This window comes from Eretmochelys imbricata, chromosome 7 (genome assembly GCF_965152235.1).
Source record: "Eretmochelys imbricata isolate rEreImb1 chromosome 7, rEreImb1.hap1, whole genome shotgun sequence".
NCBI lineage: Eukaryota > Metazoa > Chordata > Testudines > Cheloniidae > Eretmochelys > Eretmochelys imbricata.
In genome coordinates, this window is record NC_135578.1 from 11,302,821 (window position 1) to 11,325,098 (window position 22,278).

Sequence of the window (22,278 nt, forward strand, 5' to 3'; positions counted from 1 at the left end):
AATAAAGGGTGACTTAAGCAAAAGTCAAATGATCACAGAACTCAGAGAAACATTGTAGAATCCATCTAAAAAGAGAATGTTTATCTGCTCATGGTTAAGATGGGTTGACTGCCATTGTTACTAAGGAGAAAACAGAACTACGATGTCTACAACCTAAAATGCTGGCAAGGATTGGTTACGCTGATGCTTGAGAGGTCAACTATGAAATAATATTCTGCAGTTCGCAGCAGCAGCAGCTCTGCTTGCGTACAGACTGGCCTTTGAGTTTAACTGACCAGCAAAGGAAGCTGGAAGTGGATGAGCAATGTCTTGTGTCACTGTCACACTTATGAACACCCTCTAAAGTCTAGTGTTATGAGACATGAAGAGTCAGGCAAATAAGAAGTAAACCCATTTTTTTCAAGAGATTTTAAAATCCATCATCTATTAAATGGCAAAATACATTTATTTTAGCTGATGTAAATTCACTTCATCAGGAGGAATAAAGTAGTACTTACAGATAATGATCAGGATCAAACTTAGCAGCCTCAGTCTCCAGTCGTTTCTGTCTGCGTCCATCTGCAGGGGTTAAGTCTGGATCCTTAACGTCAATAACGTCACTGAGTTCATCCTGGAAAGGCAACAAGAACAAAAAGAATAAATGAGAGTTTAGAAGCAATGCTGAACAGCCTTATACTAAGGTGAGCTATTAGAATGATAGGTACCATTACCAAGTCTCCCTTACTGAAAAGCTATGCGTTATGGGTAAGACTGTGATTTAGTCACAGAGATCATGGAAGTCATGGAATCAGTAACTTCCAAAGACCTCCATGACTTCAGCCAGTGCCAGCTGGGATCTGCAGGGTCCCCTGCAGCCTGTGGAGGCAGGGAGCTGTGGGGTTCCCCCAACTCTGCTGTGGCAGGGTGACCAGGGAGCGCCAAGCCCACATGGATGGTGGACACCCCTGGAGCTCCCAGTCCACTGGCAGATGCCCAGGCTCCCCATTTTGTCATGGATATTTTTAGTAAAACTCAGGGAACAGGCCATGGGCTTCCATGAATTTTTTATTATTGCCCGTGACCTGTCTGTGACTTTTCCAAAAATATCCATGACAAAATCTTAGCCTTAATTATGGGTCATAATGCTATGCCTTTCATTGCATACTTTGTTTTTATGCACAATTAATATAATTACATTTATTCTGTTTTTAAGACGTTAGCTTAAAGTAGAAACAGTAAACGATGAAACAAAAAAAGCTCTGACCTGGATCCAGTATTTCCCCTACATTTTACAATTCTACTGCTTTTTGATTCATAATGTATCTGCTGTTGATTCCATGTTGATTGTAATAATGAAAATTGGGTGCTATCTTTGTTAAATCTACTTCAATCAGTTCTGCTCACCTGCACCACACCTTTTAGACACAGACTGAGTTGCTTAAATAAAAAATGGCCAAATGCCTTGGGTGTTTCAAACACTATACATTCTGTTTGGGCTTTTCTCTTGGTTACAAAGAAAAAGATGCACTATTTCTCATTAATGCCTCAAATCTGCAATACTTAATGAAAGCTATTGCAATAAAGATACAGACAAAAACCAGGCATTATTGTTCTTGCAATTCTAGGGCCCAGTCCTACAACATGTTGTGTATCCCCAAATCCCCACTGACTTCTACATTCTGCACCTGAGATCGCAGGACTGTTTATGCACAAATTGATACTCTTAATATTGAAGTGGGCAATCATTAGTAATTTGGAATTTCACTGTAATAATCAAACTAATGGGGCATTAATATTGGTGTAATATGTACTTCTGCAGGAATTCCATGGCAACAGACCAATTAATATACGTGCTATTAGAACATGAAAGCTTTCCCCCGACATTACTTCACTTTTCCACCTTAAGACATAATAATTCATGCAGTAACCAAGTTATATTGTCTTGACATTACAGTTAGAGTTGATAGAAACAGCTAGTACTTCTACCTCTTGGTATTATGTACAGAAACAAAACATTAGTTAGTAAATTGTCTATAATCTACTAACATAATAAATGCTGTACATATTTGTGATATCTTTATGTAATCCTTATTCTCTCCAGGTTGGAATAAATTGGAGATGAACTACGAACAGTCAATAAACAAAGAAATTGTTTAGTGTATATTAGCAATGCAGATTTAAGCCTACAGTTTAAGATTTTGATCCAGCAAATTGTTCCACACACGTAGATTCCTGTGTCTGAGCAGTGCCCCACTGACTTTACGGAGTCTACCCAAGGAGAACAACTTGGAGAATTGGGGTCAAAGTTAGTAACAGTTTCTTATAAGCAAATAATACATACACCAATCTTATTTCAATTGTTTTTAATAACTGTATCACCAGTATGAATAACTGAAGTGTCCTTTTTAGTTCATTTTACTCTGAGATAACTCCAAAACCATAAGCAGTTTTACTATCTAGTTAATAATTTTATTATTGTGAATATCTGGCATAAACATATATAGTCAGACAAGAATGCAGTAATTAGTCCAGACTGATGCATTTCTTTTGCAAGTTAGCTAGAACTTTCTCCCTAGACTACACACATATAACAAACTATAAAGTATATCCTTCAAAATCCACTTCTAAGTTTGGGATATAAAGTCAAGATTTTGTTTACAATTATATTAAACAATATGTATGCATTTAGCACTAACTCTGAAAACAAAACCACAGTTTATCAACAAGCAACCTACGTATCTATCTTGTGACTGACTTCACTAATATACTGCCATGGATCCACAGGATATGTGCTACACCTCAACTTTTAAACAGTTCACTGAAGGTACCCTTCAGCATTCCAGATCCCTAAGAGGTCCCACTCTTCCTCAAGGGTAGGCCACACAGCCTCATCGCTTCCAAGACCAAGTGTCTGGGCTCCAGCACTCCTGTTTCTCTCCATGAACTCTGCCAAGAATATCCAACTGAGATGGTCTCTGAACAGGAGTCTTTTACCCTATACAAGGATCAGTGCACCTTAGCAAATATCTGCAGTAACGTGAGGCAGCTATGTGACAAAACACCTATGTCTCCTGCTCTTTACACCCAGCACATAGCAGTACAAAGCACAGAGGGAAACGGAGGTGCACACTGGATTCATAAGTACTAAAAAAATTCCCACATCTGTAACATATATATGTATTTTACATCGTTATATGGCATTATAATCTTTAACATATTTATCCTCATACCACTTTCATGTAGAGAAGTACTATTTTCCTTATTTTACAGCTGGGCAATTCAGACACGAGAACAGAACTGACTATAAAATAATTTAATTTTGCATTAGATAAAATCTTTGCATTTCCAAGTTGATAGTTCAAAGCATTGTTTGTCCTCATTTTTAGACACATCTTTTCAATGACATAGAATCATAAAAATGTAGGACCTTGAAGGGTCCTCAAGAGGTCATCTAGTCCACTCTCCCTGTACTAAGGCAGAACCAAGTAAGCTAGACCATCGATGGCAGGCATTTGTCTAACCTGTTCTTAAAAACCTGCAATGAAGAAGACTCCAACCTATTCCAGAATTTAACTACGTTTATAGTTAGAAAGATTTTCCTAATATCTAACTCAAATCTCCCTGGTTTCAGATTAAAACATTTACTTCCGGCTCTGCTTCAGTGGACGTACTAATCACCATCTTCTTTATAACAGCCTTTAACATATTTGAAGACTTATCAGGTCCCACCATTAGTCTTCTTTGCTCAAGACTACACAGGGAAAGGTCTTTTAACCTTTCCTCACAAGTCAGGTTTTCTAAACCTTTTATCACTTTTGTTGCTCTGCACTCCCTCCAATTTGTCCACAACTCTCTTAAACTGAGACACCCAAAACTGGACATAAGACTTTAGCTGAGGTGTCACCAATGCCGAGTAGAATGAAACAGTGACTTCCTATGTCTTACATACAACATTCTGATGGGTATTAACAGGAATATTAACCATTTTTGCAACTGCATCATGTTGTTGGCTCACATCCAATTTGCAATCCACTATAACTCCCAGATCCTTTTCAGCAGTACTACTGCCTAGCCAATTATTCCCCATTTTGTAGTTGTGAATTGGATTTGTTCTTCTTAAGTGCAGTACTTTGCTCATCTTTACTGAATTTCATCATGTTGCTTTCAGATCAACTCTACAATTGATCCTGGTCATTTTGAATTCTAACCTTGTCCTCTAAAGGGCTTGCAACCCCTCCCAGCTTGGTGTCACCCGCAAATTTTATAAGCATATGCTCTACTCCATTAACCAAGCCATTAGTGAAAACACTGAGTAGTATCAGAACCAGGACTGACACTTGTGGGAATCCACCAGATACATCCTGCCAGTTTTACCACAAACCATTGGGAACCACACTTTGAGTATGGTCTTTCAACCAGTTATGCACCCACCTTACAATAATCTCATCTAGACCACATTTCACTAGTTTGCTTATGAGAATGTAATTTGGGACTGTGTCAAACGCCTTACAAAAAATCAAGATATATCATATTTACTGCTTCCTACTATCCACTAGGCCAGTAAACCTGTCAAAAGAGGAAATGAGGTTGATTTGGCATGATTTGTCCTGGACAAATACATGTTGCTAAATTGAACACATCTGAAACATTATTGCACTGACTTTAAGTCCAACTAAAATCAGCATGCTAGATCATACTAAACACTATAAACTTTATAGGGTTCGCTTTTAAAGAAAAATCACACACCTGCAATCGCTGAAAAACTCCTGATTTCAAATTTCCAAACCCATAGCAGCACTGTAAATGTAAAGTGCTTTCTGCAATTTCATGATAAGGGGTCTGTTCAATTTCCCAGTCAAATTCTTCCTCTTCCTCCTCCTCCTCTTCAGCTAGCTCAGCAGAGGTACCTAGAAATGTTTTGTATCATAACAAAAGAAAAGGATCTCAAAGTTGATACTTTAGTCGAAGTGTAGCTAATGAAAAGATTACTAGTTAATCTATGAATCAGGCTTTTTTGTTTTACTAATTTTTTAAACTATTAGAAAAACTTTTCTAGTATCAGATGACCCTATTGTTTCCAGAGAAAGAAAGGAAAATGGAAGATCGACAAAGGATTTTGTACCATTAACTGATTTCAGCAATAACAAAGTCTGCATTAATTTATCTACTGCTGTTTAGATTTTTTCTTCTTTAAAATGACACTATCTGGCTTGGTGAAAAATATAAACTATAGTTTCAAAGTTCAATGCTAAGCCATGAAAACTATATGGGGGATAATTTAGTAGTTGTACATATAAATGTCATTTAAGTACCAAATGCATAAGTATATATTCACTGTGTGCATATGTGTGGCCCGCATACCAGTATACAAATTAGATCCATGTCCTTCTTAGCTCATGAAAGCCTGTGGGCAAATTCTGGAGTTGTTTTTGAATGTCAACACCTCTATTCAGCAGTGCAAAACATCAGGTGCTGCTGACAAATCTGTTACTTCTGGGGGAATTCTGCACCATTGTGCACGTGCAGAATTCATGTCCCCCATAGAATTTTTTTGTCCGCAGAAAATACATTCTGCTAGAGGCACTAGTTATGTCTTTCACCCACCAGGAGCTACTATGGCGCCAGAACGGATGGGTGGGTGGGAGCAGCCAGCTGCAGATAGAGAGGAGAAGATGCTGCGTTCCTCACAGTGCCCTGCTCACAAGGCCAAGTGAGGAGGTACAGGGCATGGGGGGGTGACAGAAATCATAGGGCACATGGGACTACTGCGGGGGAGGCACATATCAGGATTCAGAAGGGCTAGTTGGGGGGACAGAGGCAGATGTGCCTGACTGAATGAGAGAGGCTAGGGATCAGCCAGGGTCTGCATGGGAGAGGCTCCACAACAATTCCTTACCCCCCACCAGAAAAGAAACAACTGTTCAATACTTCTCCCGTCCACACCCAACAACCCTCTAGGTTCACTCCCAGGCTCCTTCCAAACAATTACTTCCCTCTCCCTCAGCTCCTCCATTACCTGAATCCCCCAAGCCTTTGCACTGCTTCTGAAGAGTGCGGAAAATACACCTCTGTATTGTAGTTTAAATGAATTATTACTCAAAGTTCTGTATTAATATGCCTAGTAAGAAATCTATTTGTCAAAAAATATTTCCTGAATCTTTTTTGTTGTTTGTATTGTTACAGACATACTTGCTGACAGGTGGTATGAAATACATTACCAAAATAATTGAAAGTGGCATTATATTGTTATTTTGACATATAAAATATGCAGTATTTTTCAGAATTCTAAAATATTGCGTGCAGAACTTTTAATTTTTGGTGCAAAATTCTCCCAGGAGTAATCTGTGCTCAAATGGCTCCACTATTTTCTTTAAGAGCTCCCAAAGAATGGTTATGGGTCACTGTTCACCTGCACCCACAACTCTCTTTAGCAGGGTTCCACAGGGTTCTACACGACCCACCTTGTTTGACATGTCTCTGGATCCATCAGGAGGATCAGAGAGGATTGTATTTGTACGACACCAACATGTGCATGTGATTGTATGACACCTACATCTAAAACTTCATTTTATCTTAGTCAGCATGACTGAGAACCCTTCCCAGTGCCTAACAGAGAGCAAAGCTTGGATGAGAGCTAGCCTGAAGAGACTCGATCCACAGAAGACTAAGATAACGAGCAGAGACTGGAGGAGGCAACTGGAAGGAATGTCAGGTTATATCAGCTTTTTGACTGAAGGTTGTATTCCCCAGCATTTGTAACTCAAGTTTAGAATTTGACGGTTCATGATAGTTCATTCTTGCCTCTCGATAGCCAAATGGCATTTGTTCTAAGAGCCGTTTTTACACATACTTGGCAAAAAGACAATGACTTTATTTTGGATACAAACCTCATCAGTTACGCTTGCTTCTATTACCCTGATGATGGGTACTGCATTGTGCTCTACCCTCGATTACACCTTAAGACCACTCAGAATGCTCAGATAATCAGTGAGCCACATTCTGTACTATTAAGCTATGTTTCATACAGAGAGACCCTCATGTTAATGCTCCATGCACGATCAGGGCCCCACATTCCTACATATGATAACGGAGGCTCAGAGACAAACCAGATATATACCAAGAGCAAAACTGCGGCCCCACTGAAGTCAATAGCAAACGTCACATTGACTTCAATAAGGCTAGGATTTCACCCCCAAGATCACAACTCCATATATTAAAAAAACCATCACACACACACACAAGGAAAGAGATATTGCTAATTATTTGGTAAGAAGACAATCACACAATTAACCACATTTATTCAAGCCTTCTTCTATATGTAACAGCATTCTTAAGTCTTTTGCAGGGGTTGAACCTGAGACCACGAGATCTAATGAGCTACTATTACTTGAGCTAAAAGACCAGATACCTTAGCACAAAGGCAGCAGCAGAATCTCATACCTCTATGGATCATACAAACATTACAGGTGAACAAAGGATTAGTAAGTGTTATATATTTTGAGATGCAAATATAACTCTTACAAAACACTTTCTCAAACCATGTAAACGTGTAATGCACTTCACACAAGGGAAGTTTTCTTGCTTACAAATTCACCTTACAAACTCAAACAAAAAATCAACTATACAAGTTAAACTTTTAAAATATGTTGTATTTACCAGTGTCAGTAATCATACCTATCTCTTCCACTAATGGTTTAGCTGACCTAGATTTCGTCTGTGCTAACAGAGCTGTCAGCATGTCCAACCCATCAAAATACTGACCAGGAGTCTCCTTAGGCAGTCGAACTGTAAAAATGCCTTGAAAGAGAAATTAAAATTTGGTTCAGATGTATAACAATTTAAAAGATAAACTGTAAAAAAATGTACAATCATTTCTTCTTATTGAAGCTAAATGTTTGGGAAGCTCTTTGGATGTATTTCATGCATGCAACTAAAATTTTCCTATGTGTTCATCTCTATGCATTTTTTAGAGTTAACCTGACTGTATGAATTTCACAGAAATCGGAAAATTAAATTATTTTTCAAAAGGTACACAAAAATGCAACACTATCATTTATGGTGATGTCTTGACACAGCTCATATAACAAAGATAGAATAAGTACATTTTTATTTTTAAAACTTTTTTCCCCTCAAATAATCAACCATAAGATTAAAGAAAGACACATTTAATATTCTGATGCATATTTTATTTCAGGTGTATAAACTTGCCTTTGGAGGCAGCAGACTGTATCTTAATAAGCCAAGGTCTTGGTTACAAAACATATTCTTGTGGGGCTTTATTTTTTAATTGAATAAATTGTTGAACCAGATACTTTAATTGTACCAGATACAATTTTAAGCCCCAATGCTGCAGTCACTTTCCCACATGCAGATATTGTACTTACATCTGCACTAAGTCCCACGGCAATCAACAGGCAATGCACAGAGCTCAGCAAAGATCTGATTACAAGATCCAGGCATTAAATTTCGTAAATCTTGAGCAATTTGTGTATATATTATTTACCATGAGGCCTGAAAATGTGTGTCTACTTCCATGTTTTGACATCACCATATGAAAGATAATGCAGATGTCATAGCAAATATGAATATTGTATGGTATTTCTACTATTGCTGCTTCAACATAAATTAGAATTTCTTTTTGGAGCTCAACGAAAACTTTACTAGTCCTGTCTCTACAGCAATACATTACTTTTGGTGGGCTGATGTGTGTATTTCCATTGATTTCTTTCATAAGACTAGCCAGAAGTCTGTCTTGAGATTTGTTCTCTTACTAGTTACTGAAACTTATTCATTCTTATTTCTTGCAGGCTGAATGGGCTAGTGATCTTGGTTCAGTGACTTATATCGTTCATGTCACATTGGAAGAAATAATATACATAGATCTTTCTTTAACAGGAACGTTATGATCTGTATCCATGAAGAATTCAGCTTTCAATACAGAAAGTTCTATTATGAAAGCCACTCTCACTTGTGGTTGGTCACTTAGGGCTTGGCTACACTACCCGCTGGATCGGCTGGCAGAGATCAATCTAGTGGGGGTCGATTTATCGACTCCGGTACTTCACCAGAACGAGGAATGCAAGCGGAGTTGACAGGAGAGCGTCAGCTGTCGACCTACCCCAGTGAAGACGCCGCAGTAAGTGGTTCTAAGTACATCAACTTCAGCTATGCTATTCACGTAGCTGAAGTTGCGTATCTTAGATCGATCCCACACAGTAGTGTAGACAAGCCCTCAATGTCCTTTCAGTAGATGAACACCAGGGGCTAGCTCTTCATGCCAGATAAGAACAGAACATGGAAATGTCATTACCTTCCTTCTTTTTAGCTAGCATAACCCATTTGTGTTTATATAGTAAATGTATATAAAATAAACCACTGTGAACTACAGATTTTAAAACACAACCAAAACCATGAGGATTCCCAGTTAAACATACTTTGCTGCAAGTAAATTAAAAGTTCTGTGTAATTACAATGCAGCAGAAGGTACATTAGTAGAGTTCATGTGTTGTGTTTTTAATAATAAAAAATATCAATGTTATTAACTAATACCTTTGTCCACATTATAAGATGCTTCTTCTCTTCCATCTTCCACAATTCTTCCAGGAAGAGTTAGCCTGTGAACAAAAATGACATGTCTTATCAAATGCCTGATTTATCATCCAGACTAATGGCTCGACCAGTAAAACTATATGGCACATTCCATAAGCAGTACAGGAGATTTAACTACATGACTCTCATAGATGTTAATGGAAGTCATGCAGCTAAATCCCTGTGTACTACTTTGAAAGTTTACCCCCCATGTAGAAATGAAAGAGATCAGCATTTGAGACAGAATTTGATATTCCTGTTTTCCCAGCCAGGATAGGATCAGCATCATTACAAAGACATCATCGGCACTATGTGGAACAGGTAAAGGATTTTGCCATTTCAAGGAATGAAGAGAGTTGACCCAGAATGACAAGATAGGAAAATCCTTCTGTTATTTTAGACTAACTGATATACTATTGTCCACCCACCTACTCAACCCCACTTATGGTAAATGAACATGTACAAGAGATGAGAGCTGGTGCCTTGATGCTTGAAGTTCCCATAACAAGAGAAAGAAGAGTGTTAAAAATACAAGATACTATAGGCAAAGAGTTGTCAAACTTTTTAAGTGCGGATGACCTCTTAATATTGAAATTGTTTCATGGATCTTCTATACCATTCATGATTGCATTACTTATCCAACATGACAAAGTAATATCACGAGCGTATTTAACATATTTTAGCTTCTTTTAATGTGATTTGGCAGCTGGAAACAAGAAGAAAACCAGCACCATGTAACCAGCCAGTTCTCTGCAGACCACAGTATAGGAACTGCAGCAGTAGAATGTTCTGTAAGACACAGAAATAAAGTTCATTCTCTTTTCAATATTTTTATTTTATGAAGCTCAAGGTTTTAAAATCCCTACATTACTTGCCTGAGAAAGTAAGGCTTAGCATAAAATTTAAAATCCTTTCCTTCAAAATATACATCAAACTCAGAAACTTTGGCATAAGGTACATTGATTATTATAGTAAGAAAATCTGGATCCTGGCTCAGTTCAAATGCTGGAGTTATCATGATGAATGCAGCTGAACAGGCAACCACACTCCCTGTAAAATCCTATTGAAAAAAGGAAAAAAGAAAAAAGATTATGTTCATAAAAGAAGAGAACTACAAAAATAAATACACTCTCTGCAACAGGATTTAAGATTGGAGGAGAATGTGATTATCTTCTATATACCCGTGACCAGAACATCTCTGAACAAAAGAACTGTTTACATTTTCATGGTCAAGAATTGTAAAACAATCTCTTTGGTTCCTAATTATAGCTCTTTAATCAAACCAACTAAATGAAGATAAACTCCTGAAGTATTTTAAAGTGCCAAGCATATTCAGTATGTAAAGCACAGAGCTGACAGTGCTAAGTTTTGGTTAATTAACTACCTCTAATAATCATGTCAATGGAGAAACAAAAGAGTTTTTAATTTTAGCAAGAAAAAACATTCCAGCTATTTGTTACTGTTGGTTTGGGGTTTTTTTACACTTATACAATGCAAAGAAATCCTGAGTCCTAACAACATCATAATTAAAACCTGATAAACCTGGTAGAAGTATAATCCATTACATGAGAAGATGGTGGTACATGACCAATTTACTGATGCCTACGACTAGTCATCGTAATCAGAATTGAACAGAATTCAATACACAATATTTGAAAATTGATTCCTGTAGGGAGGATATTGATCATGGTGTGTCCAATTTAATCCATTATTATTCAATTCCCTTCTCCCATGCACATACTTTTTCCCCCAGAAGAATCTTTATAAAATATTTAGGAATATGGTAGGAAAAGTGAAAGAGACAGACGATGGAACTGATATGGTTCATGGGACTGCCTTGCCGTTGCACATATGAGTGAGTGTTAGCTTGCCCTGTTTGATTTCAGAGTTCCTAAAACCTGAGCTCTGCTATAGCAGTTGAAAAAAAGATCAGTCTAGTAACCTGATGTGTTTTGGCTCCATTGCATTAGCACATCACAGTAATGGACTCCTAACAATGATTAAAATCATAAAGGCAGGAAAAGTCTCAGTAAGTGTAACCTCTATACAGAATAATTTAGATAGTCATGAATTTAATACATGGCTTTTACGTAAATATGTTCACAACAAATAATGAAAAGTTTGACAGGGAGCAACTAAACACATATCAACCAATTTTTTGGCTTCCTGCAACACTAACAATACTCCTGACGTTCAAACACTGCATTCGTTCCTGTTGTTAAAAAGCAGATTATAATTTCCCAGTTGCTAAATGTTAGATTTGTAAAGTTCATTAACTGAATTAAATAAAATTTGGAAGAGAATTGTCCATATGACGGAAAGTATACTAAAGCAGAAAAAGAAATTATTTTAAAAAATTAAAAGTATGCTTTGAATATGACAAAGAATCACAGTATCAAATTACTCACAATTTCACAACCTAAAATTCTGCTGAGCAATGAAGATATTAACACCTCATTGCACATGTAGAGGACAGTAGACTCTGAAGTGTTGAAATCCAATAAATATTACAGAAAACAGGCTGAAAAATATGAGCCAGATTTATGATATATTAAAGTACAACCCTCAAGAAAAGGGATGGGCAAACTTTTTTGGCCCGAGGGCCACATCTGGCTGGGGAAATTGCATGCAGGGCCATGAATGTAGGGCTGGGGCACGGGATTGGGGTGTGGGAGGGAGTGCCGGGTGCGGGAGGGAGTGCGGGGTGCAGAAAGAGGCTCAGGGCAAGGGGTTGGGGTGCAGAGTGTACAAGGGGGCTCAGGGCAGGGAGCTGGGGTGCAGGAGGGGGTGCAGATTGTGGGAGGGAGCTCAGGGAAGGGGTGCAGGAGAGGTGTGTGGTACGGCAGGGGGCTCAGGGCATTGGGTTGGGGGCTCAGGGCAGGGGGTTAAGGTACAGGAGGGGTTCGGGGTCTGGCAGGGGGCTCAGGGCAGGGGGCTAGAGTGCGGGGTGCAGGAGGGGCTCAGGGTAAGGGCTCCGGCCCGGCGCCGCTTACCTTGAGTGGCTTCGGGGTGGCAGCAGCGTGCAGCAGGGCTAAGGCAGGCTCCCTGCCTACCCCGGCCCCGTACCGCTCCCAGAAGTGGCCGGCACCACATCCCTGCCCTCGCCTGCGGGTACCTCCCCCAAAGCTCCCATTGGCCGCAGTTCCCTGTTCTTGGCCAATGGGAGCTGCAGGGACAGAGCCTGCAGACAAGGGCAGCACACAGAGCCCTCTGACTCCTCATCCCCCAGGGGCTGCAGGGATGTGATGCCAGCCGCTTCTGCGAGTGGTGCAGGGCAAGGGCAGGCAGGGAGCCTGCCTTAGCCCCGCTGGCAATCCCACAGGCCAGATCCAAAGCCCTGACAGGCCGCAGTTTGCCCACCCCTGCTCAAGAAAGACAAAATAAGGTCCTTTATCCTATCTTTTGGTTTTTGCACGAATATATTTTGCATCTATAGGTCTGTCAATCCATAAATGGCAGATTTACATTTATTGTGACATTACAGTCACAGGGCACCACCACTATGTTTAATCAAAAGTATAATACACTATGCTGTATCAGAAATTCATTTTAGTTGAGTATTTCCTATTAATGTCTTTTTTCTATTATAACAGATATGGGAAGTTGGTTAATACCCCACAGACAAATGTCTATCTTCCCCAAACTTCCCTGTGTCCATTTTTCATTTTATGAATACATTGTTTAAGAGACCATAAATTATAAAACAAAAAAAAAGTATTGTTTCTAAAGCACACATTCATTCATAGAACACTAAGAACTTTTCTTAAAAATATTCTGAAACACTCATTTCATATCATGCATTACAAGTGCTCTTTTCATACATTAATCATATGATGTATTTCAGCATGCTCTCAAAGTAAAAATGTAATTATGTTCAAATCATAGTTTGTGGTCCGAGTACATTGATGTCACTTCTGAATTTCTTGAAACTCAGTCCTGCAAAGATTTATGTCCGCAAGCAGTTTCACTGAGCTCAATGCCTGCAAAGTGTTTGCAGGATCAGGGCCTATATAGTTTTAGTTGACCAGTAATGTTTAACTGGTCAACATCTACTTAAAAAAAAAAATCACATCTTGGGGGCAAAAAAGGAACTGCAACCTCCCGGGAAGAATTCCCCCCAATGCTTGACTGCCATATGCAGTGTTACGCTGCTTCCCTAACAGTGCTAGGCATATGGAGCATTCTTACGGTGTCAGAAGAGAATCCATAGTACTGAGCAAGAATCTGGGCTGCAGCAGAACCCAGCCTGCATAAGGCTGCTGTAAATTAGCGTCCCACAGCTGGCCCAGAATCAATGTGACCAAAGAGCAATTTAAAATTACCTTTGCCTCTCTTTCCCTAATCTGTGCCTTCTGTGAATTACAGCTATAGATCTTATTACTACAGATGCATCACTATTCCCTTTATAAACCCAGTTTTTCAGGGGATATTTTAATTCATCAACAAAAATTAATTCCATCCATCCAGGCAAAAAATTGGTTTGGCTATTAGAGGGCTCCACGAATATTCTTTTGATCAGCTAGAGATAATTTTCTTTTGGAGAAAAAAAAACCCCTAAGAACTGGTTTGTTTTTTAAAAGGAAATTTATATACTATCCTGGATGCCTTTTTGGTGGATTTAAAAATAAATCCGTTAAAAACAAAAGAATTATAATTTGGAAAAGAGCTATTCTGCATGGAAAATAATATTTTCACAGTAGTCTTTATTAAACATACTCATGTTCTTATCACAATACTGTCTTCTTTAAGGCCATAATGCACTGCATTAACACAACGCTACCTAATCTACTTAATAGATCACACAGCTAACGGGGCCATCGGGTGGGAATGGAAGCACAGGCTTTGTCTACACTGCCACTTTACAGGGCTGCAACTTGCTTGCTCAGGGGTATGAAACCCCCCACCCCCACGCCTACCCCTACCCCCCTGAGCACTGCAAGTTTCAGTGCTGTAAAGTGGCAGTGTAGACAGTGCACCAGTGCTGGGGGCCATGCTCCCAGCCCTGGTAGCTACTCCCCTTGTGGGGGTGGGTTTTTTATAGCGCTGGGAGGTGCTGCGACTACACAACCATGTTAAACTGCTGCTGTTGCTAGTAAAGGCATGCCCACAGATACTACTGCTTTTGACACTAAGAAAATACCATGGATCTGAATACTTGCTAGATATTTCACTTTTTCTCTTTGCAACACTTTAAACACCATATAGTATGATTCTGAAGAGAACATTAGCTAAGGGAGAGATAAAGATCCATTAGGTCATCTAGTTCATTCCCCACCGATTCAGGATTGTCCTCTACAGTGGATCTGTAAAAAGAAAAGGAGTACTTGTGGCACCTTAGAAACTAACAAATTTATTTGCGCATAAGCTTTCGTGAGCTACTGCTCACTTCACTACAGCTGTAGCTCATGAAAGCTTATGTGCAAATAAATTTGTTAGTTTCTAAGGTGCCACAAATACTCCTTTTCTTTTTGCAGATACAGACTAACATGGCTGCTACCATGAAACCTTACAGTGGATTTATTATCCTATGCTTTGTCCAATCAAGCTTCAATTGTCCCAAAGTGATTCAACTTCCTTTGTGCCACACCACTGCCTTTCTAGTGCAATATGGTGAAATACCTGACCATTATGTGGGGTTTAGACACAGAAAAGGCGTTTTTTTTATTTCATGCCCTTAATATTATGACATGGTTATTCAGTTTCCTGACTGTTAATTCAAAGAGCCAGTTTAACCAGGGGCATGGCTATACTGGAAACTTCAAAGCACTGTTGTGGGAACGCTCATGCAACAGCGCTTTGAAGTGCGACTATGGTCGCACGCGAGCGCTGGGAGAGAGCTCTCCCAGTGCTCCTGGTAATCCACCTCCACAAGGGGATTAGCTCCCAGCACTCGAAGCCTGTCTACACTAGCGCTTTAAAGCGCTATTGTGGGGTGATTTTTCACACCCCTGAGCCAGCAAGTTAGAGCGCTATAAAATGTAAGTGTAGACAAGCCTTGAGATTTTGTGTAAATGTGCTTTCAAAATAAAACTTAGGGCTTGTCTACACTGAGAAGCTGGACTGCTTCAACGATACCCCACAGTTGAAACAGTACAACCCACCCTTCTGTGGATGTAAAAATCACACTGCCAACCAAACCAGTGGGACCCACACAAGCAGGGGGTAGGTAGCACCCCCTCCCCCTCGCTCCCCCCAATCCTTCAAGGACACCTAGCCCACGCTTCCAGGGTCCCTCTCCGCGGTGTAGAAGGGGCCGGCTCTGGCTGCAGGGGCCGCCATGGGGGGGGAAGAGGTTGGGGGGGAGGGTACTGGGCACTGGGGGGGGGGGTGCTGAGCGGGTCTAACCTGCTCGCAGGAGGGGAGGGGTGGCGGGAGTCAGTCCATCTGTCTGAAGGGGGGGAATGAGGGTCTGTCTGTCGGTTGCTCTGCCTGTGGTGGGGGGCTGTCTGTCGGTGTGTCTCCCCGCGGGGAGGGGGGGAAATGAGGGTCAGTGGCTCTGTCTCCCCGCAGGGATGGGGGGATGAGGGTCTGTCTCTCTGTCGCTCTGCCGGGGGGGGGGTGTCTGTCTGTCACTCTGTCTCCCCGCGGGGGGAGGGAAGGGCGATGAGGATCTGTGGGTCGGTCGCTCCGCCTGGAAGGGGTCTGTCTGTCCGTCTGTCTCCCCGGGGGGGGGGCGATGAGGGTCTGTCTGTCTGTCGCTCTGCCGGGGGGGGTCTGTCTGTCGCTCTGTCTCCCCTCGGGGGGGACGGATGAAGGTCTGTCGGTCGGTCGCTCTGCCTGGGAAGGGGAGGGGTCTGTCTGTCGGTCTGTCTCCCCGCGGGGGTGGGGGGGCGATAAGGATCTGTCGGTCGGTCGCTCTGCCTGGGAGGGGGAGGGGTCTGTCTGTCTCCCCGCGGGGGTGGGGATGAGGGTCTGTAGGTGGGTCGCTCTGCCGGGGACGGAGAGGGGGAGGGGTCTGTGCAAGGGGAGCGAGGTCCGGCAAGTCCGCGCGGCCAGGCAGTAACGGCAGCGGCGGAAGCGCGCTGCGGACCCCGCCGCCCTCCCAGCGCCGCCACTTACTGCGGCGCCGCCTCCTCACTCGCACGCGGACCAAGCTGCGCGCGGCCCGCGCGTGACCCGGACACACATGGCGTTGGACGGGGGCGGGGACACAGGCCCCAGAGCGCGGGAAGGGGCGGGGCACGTGGAGACTCCACCCGCAGAGGGGCTGGGCAGCCCCCCTCCGAGGTTGCCATGCCCCTCGCTTACTGTGCTGCTGCTCGGCGCCGCCCGTGCTGAAAGCACGGCCCGCCCACGTGGGCCTTGCTAGGGCCGCCCAGCTCATCTGTCCTCAGGCTTCACGGTGTCCCTGCTGAGGGGAAGGCCGCCCCCCCCACATACAGCCCGGACAGCTGGGTTCTCTTCCTGCCCCAGCCCCAGCCCCAGCGGGCCGCAGTGACCTCGCTGGCTTGGTGGTTCTGACGAAGGACGTCCCACAACCGGGGATTTCTCTGGTCCCATTCTCAAAGGCTGTCCTCTGCGGCTGAGGCCCTTGTGTCCTAGCCCAGCATCAGGACTTGGCCTGTTTCAGCCCCAGGGGTGGCTCCTTAAGGGAAGAAGTGGAAGCCATAAATACAAATCCTGGGACCCACTTTCCCCTGAAACCAACCTTCCTTCCCTCCCTCCCATGGGTGCCTTGGAGCTGTCTGCAATGTTCTTTGGGCAGCAGGTGGGCATGAATAGTACCGTCATTAGTCCATTGCAAATAAACTACATTAAAAAAAATGTGGTTACAAAGTGAAGCACTCAAAAGTCAGGAGATGGGAAAGTTAAAGTTGCCTGTGTAACCTTAACTCTGCCCTCTTTTGTGTATGCATTATGTTCTTCAATTTTTTTCTAACCTTAGATACACCTTTGTGACATCCTGAAGTAATAGGTACCAGGACGCCCATTGTAGATATGGCCACATACTATTTATAATTATACTGCCGGATCAGGCCCTGAGAAGTAGATGCCACATAAGAGCTAGAGATATGAGTAGGGCTTGTAAGGAAATAAAAGCAAACATACAGCAAGAAAAAGCAACTGTGGGGAAAAGAGAATGAAATAATACAGAGTGAGGGTCAAGCAAATAGAATGTGAGATTAAGATTTAAATTAATTTAAAAGGTGATTGGGATTTTTTGAGAACTGAAATTTTTATTCAGAGGTGAAAAACCTTCAGAAAATGGATAAACAGAGTCTCATTCACATAAGGAACTTCCCACTCACTTAAGTAGTCCCACTGAAGTCAACAGGTGAAGGTGAATAAGATTATATATGTGAATGGCTCTTTGCAAGGATGGGTCCTAACTAATCAATCCATAGATTAGAAATGCAAAGTTTAAAGAGAAAATAGACAAAGAACCTCAAAGAGAACATTAAAAGTAGAAAAGCTGAGGCTAAAAAGCAAAGATATTTAACAACATTTTTTTTTAAATAGCATAGAGTGTAAAAGCCCTAGCTATTGTGAAGGGGAGACACTGTCTTGGTTTTCAGTTCAAAATAATTATCCGCATCTTTAAATATTGGTGTATGAAGACCCCCATTGAAATGCATCATGAATCTCTTTCCTAAAGGGGGGGAAAAGAGGCTTATTTAACCTCTGCTGGTAGTGGCTTTAAAAAGAAAGAAACACATTCTTCTACAGAGAAATGCCCTTTTTCTTAAAAATATTATAAATACTCCACCTGCTGGAAAGCCAGAGCATATGAGCAAATAACATCACTGCATTACAAAACACCTCTGCAACTGGAAAGGAGATGGACCTGTAGTTAAATTGCTGTAATCTAGATAAAATATTGGATTCCTGAAATAGTCACTCAGATTCACATGATCATCTTCAGGCTTCTGGTTTGCAGAATCTCTCAGTCTATAAGAATGATGTAAGTGCTGTTTGGGTGTTTTTTCTGAGATCAGAATAGAAGGTGCCACAGTGCATTATAGAGGAAAATCACAATTGTTCATTCCTAGTACCTTCAGAAACCAGTTAGAAACACAAGATTTTGACTTCTCCTATCTTAATGCGCTTGGTGGCCCCCATTAATTAAACATGCCTTAATCTGAGTTTGTTTCCAAGTCATTGATTTAGTTTCTCTGGACTTTATAGTCCTTAGTAGTTTCAATTATAAAAGCATTTTGACCATCAATGGATATTTTAGTAGCTTTATTTCTTCTTGCAGTCTTTATCTGTTTTATTTCCCCAGAGAAGATATGGAACCCTGAATCACACTGATCTTCTGTCACTTTTTTAGATTTTTTTAAAAAGAACTCTAATATAACATATTAAATATGTTTTAGCACTAGACACAGGAAAGTATGGATCATGTCCTTTATTGGTTTTGGGATCATGTTTTCAAACTTCAAATTACTTTTTAAAGTGGAATTTAAACAAAATCAAGGATGTATGTGTATTGTACTTCCTAGTGTGTCTAGGTAGATAGAATGACAGACTTGTTCAAGAGTGTGTGTGCGCGTGTGTGCATGTGAGCACGTGGGTTGAATGCATGAGAGAGAGAGAGATCATGTTCTGTTTTAGCTGTTACCTGCTCAAGGACATAAGCCTTAATACTACTATACATAACACAAAGACCCTGGTCATGACCTCATCTGTGAACTCCAAGTGCCGGTTCTGTGTCAGGGAGATTTCCTGCTGGCGTGGGGCTAATGGAAAAGTGGAGAGGCATGTCAGGGTGTGGCAAGGAGTTATAGGGGGCAGTTGGCTTTGCATTCTGGCTGTGACCAGCTCCACAGGAAGCTATGGCAGCACAGTGTAAGTTAGAGCTGCCCCTGGAGCTGCTCTAACTGACAACTCCAGAAATTCAGAGGACACAAAGGTAGCATACATCAGCCTTTGCATCCCTATGACCTCCTGTCCATTTTTACTGCAATCCAGAATCAGGGTCAAATTCACTTTTTAACCCAAGTGATAGGGTCCTATTTTTTGAAGCAGGAGGCCCTGAGTTATTTTCCTGCTTAAAACTGTAACCCACTCGCCAGACACATTACATGTCCCCTTCTATGCCCAGTCCAAAGAGAATGTGAGTCTGTTTCAGAGCCTGGCTCTTTAGCTCAAGCTTCAGCAACTCATGCAGTTAGCTGTTTCACTGCCCAGCATCCGCCAAGATGGTCACTGTAATGCAACCTTGAAGTCTGTGTGCCAGAGAACAAAATTGACTAGAAGGTGTCATTCTTACCATTATTTCAGAGTAAAATCAAGATTTAGTTAATTCTAGTTCAGCAATAAAAAGCCCCAGAGTTAGCCCTTTACAAACATTTGGATACTCTGTTTTTCAGTGTGCAGGATCACCTCACGTTTCTCCAAGCTCTCCCTCTATGGTGTGATACCTTGAACAGGTACACCTATTATCCAAGAGTAAAATAGTTATAGGAGTAAATTTAGCAAAATGCATGTCCAGTTTCCACAGTACATAATTCGGCATCATTTACAGGATTGCATAATGAGAAGCCAGCTGGATCTTATGGCTAATGTTAGAATATAACTTTCTCACTAATACAGAACATTTCATTTTATTATGCTTAAACTGGGAGGAAATGTAAACTAAAACATTACAGAGAGAGCAATTTTTGGCTTTTAAATGTTTTTCTGACGTAGAGAACAAATCTCTCATTGCTTAAAAGCCACATCTTAATGGAAATATGAAGAAATCATCTTGTATGTCATCAGATTCCTCTAAACTGGCAGACTCATGTGAATGTGATTATAGGGTAGATTTTTCTTTATGGTTATAATCTATCGTAATGCAGTTCAAACTGGTCAGATTCCCATGCTAAAACAATTCAGTGTATGAAGGCTTCTTGATCCTCAATATTTTCAATAATAATAGAATCATTGCTGATATTTAATGACTATTTTACATGTCCATGACTCTTTTCTAACTTTGATTGTCTTCCATGCCTTTTGCAGTCCTAATCCAAAGCCTTAAAGAAATTTTTTAAATCTCAATTTTCATAAGTGGGCAATGATATTACAGACATTGGGCCAAACTAAACCCTGATGAATGTAAAGCACTTGTCTACATGGGAAGGTACCATGTGGCAAACCAGGATATGAATCTACAGTGCACTAGCTTGCCATGTGGTAATATCCTGTGTGGACACTGCTACAATGGACTATAAATTCTGTAGTGCGCTTTGACTAACTGCCAGGGCCAGCTCTAGGTTTTTTGCCGCCCTAAGCTCTGAGAGCACAATTGCCCAAGCGAAAAAAATAAAAAAACAAACCAGGATGGCCGGAACGCCGCCCAAACAAAAAAAGAAAGGATGGCCAGAATGCCGCACCTGGAATTGTTCCGCTCCAAGCACATGCTTGCTTTGCAGGTGCCTAGAGCCGGTCCTGCTAACCCCCATTTCAAACAGCAGTATGTCAAAGTACACTACAAAACTTTTAGTGCGCTGTAGCAGTGTCCCCATGTGATGTTACTGCCCGGCAAGCTAGTGCACTGTAAATTCATACTCTGGCTTCACTCTGTAAACAATTCCTTAGAAGTCAATGGAGCTGCACTTTGAATGAATTTAATTTATTAAATCCTTATTGTCCCTCCTCACATTTCTTATTTTTATTAGCTGTCCCAAGCCAAGTGGTTAAAACATTGATACTGTTCCCTACCAGTGTCTACGTGTTTAGGGAATTTAAACAGATGTTAGCATGATATGTACATGATTCATAGACAATTAATTATATTCAATTATATATCCCCACCATCTGAAACTGGGATTGTAATCATAGCAAAGTATATGTATGTGGGGAAGGTGCTGGGATTATAGATGTGGCAATTCGGGAGAGGAATGTTGGGATTGTGAGGATGAAAATAAAGAAGTATTTCATGATTAAGGCAGTGGATTGGGACTCAGGAAATCTGTGTTTAATTCCAGATTCAGCCACTGACTTCCTATGTGATGTTGGATAAGTCACTTTGCGCCTGATTTTCAGAGGTTCTGAGCACTCACAACTCCAGTCAAAGTCCAGGGGCACTTGAGATACTTTAGCACCTCTAAAAATTAGGGATGAAATCTTGGCTTCATTGAAGTTAATGAGGCTTGAATTTCACACTCTGTGCCTCAATTCCCTATCTGTAAAATACTACTAATGAACACAAATCTGCCATCAGGAATCATAACATTCAAAAGCCGGTAGGAGAACACTTCAACCTCTCTGGCCACTCAGTAAAAGACTTAAGGGTGGCAATTTTGCAACAGAAAAGCTTCAAAAACAGACTCCAAGGAGAAACTGCTGAGCTTGAATTAATATGCAAACTAGATACCATTAACTTGGGTTTGAATAGAGACTGGGAGTGGCTAGGTCATTACACATATTTATCTATTTCCCCATGTTAAGTATCCTCACACCTTCTCGTCAACTGTCTAAATGGGCCATCTTGATTATCACTACAAAGGCTTTTTTCTCCTGCTGATAATAGCTCATCTTAATTAATTAGCCTCTTACAGTTTGTATGGCAACTTCCACCTTCTCTGTATGTATATATATATATCTTCTTACTATATGTTCCATTCTATGCATCCGATTAAGTGGGCTGTAGCCCACGAAAGCTTATGCTCTAATAAATGTGTTAGTCTCTAAGGTGCCACAAGTACTCCTGCTCTTTTTACGGATACAGACTAACCCGGCTGCTACTCTGAAACCTACTTCACAGGGGCTCTGATTGCAGGGCAC

The 22,278-nt window shown here is 41.2% G+C and overlaps 1 protein-coding gene across 2 annotated transcripts in view; it reads right to left on the reverse strand.

Annotated features, from left to right (window-relative positions):
- The window catches only part of SHQ1 (SHQ1, H/ACA ribonucleoprotein assembly factor), a 97,180-nt gene extending 80,480 nt beyond the window's left edge, over positions 1-16,700 (reverse strand). For both annotated transcript variants that reach the window (XM_077822797.1, XM_077822798.1), the window contains exons 1-6: positions 16,627-16,700; positions 10,443-10,627; positions 9,529-9,593; positions 7,654-7,776; positions 4,726-4,886; positions 498-610 (exon numbers count right to left, since the gene is read on the reverse strand). In XM_077822797.1, the coding sequence (XP_077678923.1) occupies positions 498-610; positions 4,726-4,886; positions 7,654-7,776; positions 9,529-9,593; positions 10,443-10,585 (605 nt within the window). In that variant the 5' untranslated portion in view covers positions 10,586-10,627; positions 16,627-16,700. The remainder of the gene's footprint in view (positions 1-497; positions 611-4,725; positions 4,887-7,653; positions 7,777-9,528; positions 9,594-10,442; positions 10,628-16,626) is intronic.
- Between the last annotated feature and the right edge of the window lie 5,578 nt (positions 16,701-22,278).